The following is a 9,156-nucleotide window of genomic DNA, read 5'->3' on the forward strand; positions in this document are numbered from 1 at the left end:
GCTACTCGTCCTTCGGTTAGTACTCACTCGCTGCATCCAGCCTCGTTTGATAGGCATAGGTGTTGCACGCTCCCACCTTCTCACTAAATTCCAACATCCATGTGCTATTTCATCATGGCGGGGGGGCCCCCCCCTCTATCCTAATACCAATACCATGCCTGACACGAGCAAATAGTGAATGGTTGTTGAATGAATGGTTTGTTTGTTTTTTAATGAATGGCTTTTATATATGAGGGTGGGCCCAAAAGCATCATTGCTAGAGTTCCCCCTCACACACACAAGATTATTCCCAACAAAACGTGTCTAACCGTGTCCCTGCAGTCAGTGGGTGTCTGCAGACAAGGTGGCTCATTAAGACACTTGTCTTAGTTGCATTAGGGAACCTTCAGGAAAAAGTCCCATCAAGGCAGTGGCCTCCCAAGGGATTTGCTGGACCAGTTATGTTCAAGGACGAGAGGTCAGTCTTGGCTAAGGCAGTTATGGTGACTGTTTATTGAGATTTTCAAGGGTCATCTTGATCGATTTTCTCAAAGGACACAGGACAGTGACGGGGACTTATTAGGAAGAAATTTTTAAAGACTCGACAGCTCCATTGGTAAGAAAAAGCCAGACGAGTTGTACCAAAGTTGTTTTTATCATAAGGCACCTGTTCCTCCTTCAAGGTTAGCAGGGGCTATCCTTGGCGAAGTTCTGTGAGAAATTTCACCCCATCCACCCCCTACGGACTTGGTTCTGTTCCCCAAACTCAAAGAACATTGAGAAGCCCGACTGGAGCCCCTCCGGGCTGCCGAAACTGCCCTGTTGACACGACATAAATGGAAGAGGTGGGGAGGGTTCTAGGGGAGAATTACAGAGATGAAAGCAGACTTCAGAAGTGGATAGATCTCAATGGGAGGCGTGTTGAGAGAGCACTGCACACGTTGATATTGTTTCGTAATAGCACCTGTGCTGTTGTTGCAGTACTTTTGGAAGTATCCTCCTAGAGCAGAGAAAAGGATCCAAGCTCTAAAGGAAACAATTTCCAAAAACCTTCTCTCTGTCAGAGGCCCTGCACTGGGGACCCAGCCCATCCAAACTCTGTGCTCCAGCTGCAGCTCCACCCTCTTCTTCGGGGCCTTTCTGCCCCCACGGTCCCCACGGAGGACTGTCAGCTGCCTTCCCTCCCTAGAGTGACTTCCCCTCAAAGTCTCCATTGACAACACATTACGGAGATACTTAAGTAGTTAATGTATGTTTTCGGCCCTGGGGCCCTGGTGGCATGGTAGTTATGCTCAGCGGTTCCAAACCATCCATTTCTACTCTTGTAAAGTGTCAGACGCTTAGGAACCCGCAGAGGCAGCTCTACAGCGTCCTGCAGGGTCACCATGAGTCAGAATTGACTCGCTGGCAGTGAGCGTGGCTTTTTGATTTGATTCTGCCACTTGGTGAGATGGTAAGACCAGTGCCTTCCTTACCTATCTCCTCTTCCCATCGAGTACAGTATGGCTAGGGCCTCACTTCTTATTTTACCAAAAATAAAGGAAGGCTTAACTCTAGTGGAAGCCCACATCTGGACTAATCAGAGCAGCCTGCTCAAAGCCGCAGTTGTGGGGGTGGGAGATGGGGAGCAGGGTGTGTGTGTGTGTCTGTGGTGGGACAGTTTAATTCAGAAGTGTCTCATCTGTTTCACAAGGCCTGGCTGGTTGTCAACCAGGCCACAAAGAGAGCTCCTGCTTTTTATCAGAGAACCCTAACCCTTCCAGGGCCCTAAAGCTGCCTCTCTCCAACCTGGCCAACTGCCCCCACCCATATCTGGCTGGGGGTGGGGGGTGTCTATTTTCCTCTTCTCCAAAGCCGAGATTAGAGCGAGACGTTTTTGGTAAGGATCTTTAAAACTCATGACTTCCCCAGGAGGCCAGGAGACTCCTCCCGCGCGCTCTTCCTCTACTCCTTCCTCTAGTGCTTCCACTGGGACTGGCTGACCCTGGCTCCTCCCCGCCTGCTCTTCGGCCCGGGACTCACAGGTGGCCTGCTTCATCCCCAGGGTCCGTCACGCCGGCAGTGGGCGGGTCCTGGAAGTGTACACCACCCAGCCGGGTGTCCAGTTTTATACAGGCAACTTCCTGGATGGCACACTCAAGGGGAAGAGTGGAGCCATCTACCCCAAGCACAGCGGCTTCTGCCTGGAGACCCAGAATTGGCCCAACGCTGTCAATCAGGTAAGGCCACTGCCTGGCTTGTGTCCAAGGTCAAACTACATCACAGAGGTCACCCTGACCAAGCCCTGTCCCTGTGATTCATAGACTCCTGTTAGTTGACTTCATAAGACAGGCTAAACACAGGGAACCCTCCACCTTACTAACATTCTTTAAATTTAAAAATATTTTGAACTTCAAAGCCTTTATCTAATTGAAGGCTTCTTTTCATTAATACCTGGTCATTTTCTGCACTGGTCATTTTAACATGATTCTTCATATCTTCTCTTCCTATTTGCTCTCTCTCCTAACTTTCTCTCCTACCTTTTTTGACTAGAATCAGACTCCACAAACGAGCCCTGGTGGCGAGGTGGGTTATGTGTTGGGCTGCTAACTACAAGGTCAGCAGTTCGAACCACCAAGCTGCTCTGCAGGAAAAAGATGAGGCTTTCTACTCCAATAAGGAGTTAGTCTCGGAACCCCACGGGGCCTGTTCTAATCTGTTCTACTCCAAGTTCCACTCTCACTGTAGGTCGAAATCAACTTGATGGCAGCGAGTTTGGTTGGGTTTAATGCGCCACAAAGCATGAGTCCATGATAAGAACCAATATGTAAGCCAACACGCTGCTTCATCAAGAAAGTCTTGCTTGGTGGTGAGGTTTATTTTCTTTCGGACTCAAGCTGTCTCTGTCCTGTACCAGCGCCTGCGCTAGAGAACGCTGATCTAGAATCCAGCCCAGTCCCGTCCAGGAGCATGTCTTACATTCCTGAACAGCCGAAGCTCAGACCTGAGCTGGCCGAGTGTAACTTGTGCCATATCTCCTTCACAGCCCCACTTCCCTCCTGTGCTGCTGAGACCTGGGGAGGAGTACGACCACACCACCTGGTTCAGGTTTTCTGTGGCTTAAAGAAGCAGGAAGATATGACCCGTGCCGGGGCCCAGCTAGGAACTCCCTGGGCCGTTTGTTTCCTGTGCAGAGACGAGGCAAGAATGTAGGCCTTTGCGATGACCCTGCGATCAAAATCAGCTAATTGGTCTGAATATTGATTTCCTAAGAACTCTTCCAATGATTAACTCCCTCCTGTGTCTAAGGATCGCTTCTGTGTGGTTGAGACAAGGGCACCCAGCCAACATGTCCTCGTCTGAGCCTTCCCCCACGCCCAGAAATGGCACCCCGCGCTCTCACCCGCAGAGGCAGCTGTTGTTGCTCCCATCACACCACCCCTGTCTTCTCCACTTTTCTCCCTTCCCTTCGCCTCCACCTCAGACTACCTTAGTCATGTACCGGGTTCTCAAATGTCACATGAGCTCATTCAGCATGCGGCAGATGGGCTTCTCGGCCTGTAGCACGAGATGACATGCGTGATGGACAGGAGAGCTTAGACAGGTTAAGTAACCCACCTGTAGGTCTCAACTGGCCTGAACTTGAGCTCAGGCCATATGAATTCAGGCCCCCTCCTTTCCTGCTCCTCCCCCTCCTCCTCGGTCTGCTCTATGGGCCCCAAAGAGAGGTGTGACCCCTTCCCTGGTTGGGGGAGCCAGGCTTTCTTCCCAGATCCACTGCTACAAGAACCAATAGGTTGAGGTTCACTGTCTCTGTACCCCAGAGGTGATGTCACTTAAAGCACACAGCCACTCTTGTCGCTTAGATTCTCTCCCTTGGTGCTTAGCTAAGAAAGCCCAGCCCAGGATAGGTGTGGAGAGAGGGGAGCCATTGGAGATGGGAGTGAGGTGCATGCCCTTTGCCTATGAAATGCTGTGAGCATCACATACTGCGCTGCTAGGAGCATGTGCTATATGATGTAGGCCAGGTGGGAGCAGATTCCTTCCCTGGACAATCCAATCAGTGACGGGGTTGCGTTAGTGATTGTTAAGGAAGTGTGTTGAAATAAAACCCAAAGCTGCACTTTCAGAAGACTTTGACTCATTTTCTAATTTTCATGACGTCTTTCAAATCTTCCTTGACTCATTTTCAAATCTGCAGCCATTGGCCTTTGGGAAATGGACGGAGTGCACAGTGTGTTCTGGGTTCTACTGTGATCTCCATCCAGCACTGTCCTTGAGGAAAGCTAACTGGAAGTCCCCTCGGCCTAGCTGAGCCTCCCCATACTTCCTTCTTAGCATCCAGGAATAAATCACATATATTCTTGGCTCACTCATTTCAGCCTGGATTCTCTGAGTCCCTACTGAGTACACAGTCCACCGCCAGCTCTCTTCAGGCACTCGGGGGAGATCACGTGTGAGTTACAGCGCTTCCCCCTCAGAATTGAGCCGTCTCTCTGAGGGGGGGAATGACTAACAAATGTGAAACGTAGCCAGCAATGTAGCATTGTACCAAGGCAGAGATAGAAGCCCTTAGCACTAAGTGGGCAGTGCCGTTCACTACATCGGAACCTTGGGCCATCAACCAGAATTCACTTGGCCTCAGTCCTCTGACCTGTAAAACACCAGGGTTTGATTTTCATTACCTGGAGGGTGAAAGAGTGCATCGTCTAACGCTAAAGCCAGGGTGAAGTTCTTTTCCTCAGGCCCTGTTGGGACTGCTGGGACTACACAGTTAAATCGCTACTCCTTTACCATCTTAACCAAGTGCCCCTTCCTGAATGACTCATTTCCACTGGATGACAGACTGCCGGGCATGTTTTGACAAGGTTATTACATTTAACCTTTTACAACCTTTGGATTATAGGTGATGAAATTCTCACTAGAAAGGTCACTGGCCACAGTTACACTTTGTAAAGTAGCCAGTATATGTTCCGTACCACACTCCAAAGGGCTCACTTTATCTTCTACAGAGGGAAAAAATCTAAGATTGTACACAGGAATGGTAAATGGAGAATTTTCACGAAATCGCCAGGGGCAGCATAGTAAATGAAAACAACTTATTTGGGAGGGAAGTTTGGAAGGATCTATCAATATTGGCAAACATACAAAATCCATGACCTGATCATTCCACTTGTAGACATCTCTTCCCTAAAAATACTAGCGTAAATGTGTAAAGACAGACCTCCAAACAGGTGCTCACTACAACGGGTTCAGCAAGAGCCCTCGTAGCACAGAGTAGTTAGGCATTTGGCTGCTGTTAGGTCAGCAGTTCAAAACCACCAGCCTGTCCAAGGGAGAAAAACTGCTCCCTTCTTGGAAACCCGCAGGGCCTGCCCTCTAGGGGCACTGGGAGTTGGAATCAACTTGGTAGCAGTGGGTTTGGTCTCTGTATCAATGCCACTTGTTTGTGACATTGGTTACTTTTTTCAATCCAAAAAAAAAAAAGCCTAGAATAAAAATAGAACAAATGAAGAATGGGTTAAGAAGGAAACAAATGTTAAATTTTAACCTAGCTATTGTTGTTATTGTTAGGTGCCACTGAATTGACTCTGACCCACAGCGACTCTGGGCACAACTGCGGGAATCACTGTGCGGTCCTGCCCCACCCTCACAGTTGCTGTGCCGGAGCCCATTGACGCAGCCACTGTCCGTCTATCCCAGGGAGGGGCGTCCTCTTTTCCACTACCCTTCCACGTTACCAAACATGCTGTGCTTCTCCAGGGACCTCTCACTACAACCAAACCAGACTCACTGCCGTCAAGTCGATGCCTGCGCTCAGTGATCCGGCTGTGGGTTTCTGAGACGGAACTCTTTACAGGACTAGAAAGCCCATTTTTCTCCTGCTGAGTGGCTGGTGGTTTCAAAATGCAGACCATTCGGATCGCAGCCAAATGCACAACCACTGCGCCAAACCTAACTATCTCGGCAACAATTCCCTTTTCGCTGCACTCTGTCTGTGGGCAAGGCTTTTCACATTCCCGGTCAGGGGCCCGAGGGTGTTTCTTTGCAGGCTTAGCCGTCACCTCACTTGGATGGCTGCTTATTTTAAGAGAAGCTTTCAAGACCCTAGACACTACTCTGACCGTCGAGCAGCACCTGATTTCACCAAACTTCGCATAGCCCCCTTACCGTCAACGATCCTTTTGTGAATTGTTGTGGTTCAGTGCCATCAAGTTGGTGGCCCCAGCTCACAGCAACACTGGGCCGCAGAACCAAACCTGCTAGCTCCTGCACCATGCTCACCATTTGTTTAATGTTTGAGCCCAGTGGCCACTGTGTCAATCCATCTTGTTCAGGGCCTCGCCTCCCTCTTTCAGTGCCCCTCTATTTTACCAAACATGGTGTCCTTCTCCAGGGCCTGGTCTCTCTTGACAACATGTTTAAAGTACGTGAGACGAAGCCTCCCCTCCCCATCCTTGCTTCTAAGGATGTACATGTACCAACACAGATCTGTCTGCCCTTTTAGCAGTTTACGGTACTTTCAATATTCCTCACCAGCGCCATAATTCAAATGCATCAATTCTTCTTTGATCTTTATTCATTGTCCAACTTTTACATGCATATGAGGCGACTGATTACAATCTGAATTTTGACCTAATTTTTAATGAAAAATTGGAAACTACCTAATGACATGATACTAGAGTGGATAAAGGATAACTCATGCAATGGGTACTGCCTGAATACTGAGAAGGATGAGATTAAATTATATATATACAGGTTCTGCTTTCAGAACCAAAAATTATTTGTAAAATCTGAAAGAGCACACCAAATTACCAACTCTAGAAAGAATTTAGAGAAGAACTCTCATGTTTTACTTCAATGATACTGAGTTGTCAAAAACAAGCATCATTCTTTTCTAATAACAACGTATTAAAAAAAAAACACTGACATTGCCAAAAAGAAGATTGGGTAAAGGAGTCAATTTCATCTTTTTTTCCCCTCAAAAATTTCAAACTTAAGAAAAATTGCCGATAGTTTTAAAACCTTCTCTGTAGCCTTCACTCCAAGATCCTATTTCATTTCCACCACCTGTCTCAAAACATATTTCTTGGGCAAAGGAGCCAATCCAGGACCACACATTATCTCTGTTTCTGCAGTCTCCAACCGAGCTCAAGCTCCATTCCCCAGCACCCCCTTGGTGTTTGTTTTTTTCAATCATTTTATTAGGGCTCATACAACTCATCACAATCCATACACACAATTGTGTAAAGCACATTTGTACATTCATTGCCCTCATCATTCTCAAAACACCCACTCTCCACCTAAGCCCCAGGCATCAGCTCATTTTTCCCCTCCCTCCCCGCTCCCCCATGAACCCTTGATAATTTATAAATTTTGGTCATAGCTTGCCCTGTCTGACGTCTCCCTTCACCAACTTTTCTGTTGTCCGCCCCCAGGGAGGAGGTCACATGTAGATCCTTGTAATCGGTTCCCCCTTTCCAACCCACTCTCCCTCTACCCTCCCAGTATTGCCACTCACACCACTGGTCCTAAAGGGATCATCCACCCTGGATTCCCCCCTTGATGTTTATGATCTGCATATTTCTGAGGGTTGCAGAAAAGTTATGTTTTAGAACACTCCTGTGGCAGTTACATAATCTCCTGTCAACTTGCAAAGGTGTGGAGTCTAGCCTGTCAATCATGTTGCAACTTGAGTGTGTCTGCCCTGGAGCTGGAGGAGCCACTTAGAGACCCACGCCAGTGCTGAGATGCTTCCATTACCACTGGTCCCACAAGACTTTCCACCCACTGGCCTGTGATCTTCCCACATTCGGCATCATTACATGGCTGCATGAGTCTGAAGAGGACTTTTTGGACTAGTATCCACATGTGGGGTAATATCAGACTTATGGACTTGATCTGGACTGGGCTGGGATGTTTTCTTAAAGTACAATTGCTCTTTGATAGAGAGTTCTCTCTTACACGAGTGTCTGAATTTGTTTCTGTAGTCAACCCAGACTAACGCAGCTCCCTTCTGGTGGGACTCCTTTTCTGATTCCTCGTCTATATTCAAATATCATAGAAGTGCCCTGCTTTGCACATTGCAGCGCAACAGATGGTACACAAGATCAGTTTGCCCCAACTGGCGAGGTTGCCTTTGTTCCCTGGGGGTAAAGTGCTATGCCGCCAGGTTTCTCCACTCTAAACCTAAGTATACAATACGTTAGCCATGGGTCTCCAAGGTAAAATATGAATTTGGTCACCTAAGAGTTTGTTACAATTAATTTCTCAATGCAAAATGATATTTAAGAAACCCCAGAGAAGAAAAAACAACAAGGAAGTTAGGTAACTGCTGCCGTTCAGATGAAAAGAATGGGAGCCTGGGAGGGGGTTCCCCATTTCCCGCCCATCCCCAGCTCAGTCATTGTGCAATTCCGGCAGGTGGGGGAGAGAATGGAGAGTGAGCAACTGTCTTGGTTGAAAGTGAGTCACTCCATTTGCAGTGGTGGGTGACACCCATCAGAAGTGATGGGGTCAGTGCCAGGAAAGCAAAGGGAGCTCTGGGGCCTGGGGTTGGAGCTGGGCCTGTGGCAAGTATCCTTCTGACTGATCAGAGCCAAACGCATGCGCAGCAGAGGCCAGAGAAGGCCACCGCTAGGCACACCCTCCTAGTCAGCTCAAAGACCACCCGCTGCACAGAGACCTGAAAGGGCTCGGCAAAGAGATGCAACCAATGCAGACCTGAAAACTACCTGTACATGAATCCACTCCCCTACAGAGACATCAGCTCCTCTGGGGGCCTCGTGGGTTAGGAGTTGGGCTGTTGACCACAAGAGGTCAGCCGTTTGAAACCACTAGCCCCTCTGCAGGAGAAAGAGCACGGGGTCTACTCCTATAAACATTTACAGCCTAGGAAAACCCACAGGGGTAGGTCTACCCTGTCCTACAGGGTTGCTGAGAGCTGGAACCGACTCAGTGGCAGTGAGTGAGTTTACCTAAACAAATCTCTCAGTAGAGGGCATTACTCTGTCTAGTGATTGGATGACCATTGAGGTATTCAGATACAGGGCACTTTTCTAGAAAACTGCTGAAAAAATAAGAATGTTAAAAAATGAAGGGTCACCCCAACAACAACAAAAAAATGAAGGGTCACAAGGAGGAGACGAGCCAGTCAGGGTGCAGTATAGCACCAATTAAACATACAGCGTTCCTCTA

At 48.3% G+C, this 9,156-nt stretch overlaps 1 protein-coding gene across 1 annotated transcript in view; it reads left to right on the forward strand.

Moving 5' to 3' along the window:
• GALM (galactose mutarotase) overlaps positions 1–4,087 on the forward strand; it is a 72,199-nt gene extending 68,112 nt beyond the window's left edge. The window contains exons 5-6 of the mRNA XM_045287030.1: positions 2,024–2,198; positions 3,005–4,087. Of these exons, the coding sequence (XP_045142965.1) occupies positions 2,024–2,198; positions 3,005–3,082 (253 nt within the window). The 3' untranslated portion in view covers positions 3,083–4,087. The remainder of the gene's footprint in view (positions 1–2,023; positions 2,199–3,004) is intronic.
• Positions 4,088–9,156: the final 5,069 nt, after the last annotated feature.

This window comes from Echinops telfairi, unplaced genomic scaffold, assembly GCF_000313985.2.
Source record: "Echinops telfairi isolate 266 unplaced genomic scaffold, ASM31398v2 ScPeMD7_10;HRSCAF=50, whole genome shotgun sequence".
Taxonomy (NCBI): domain Eukaryota; kingdom Metazoa; phylum Chordata; class Mammalia; order Afrosoricida; family Tenrecidae; genus Echinops; species Echinops telfairi.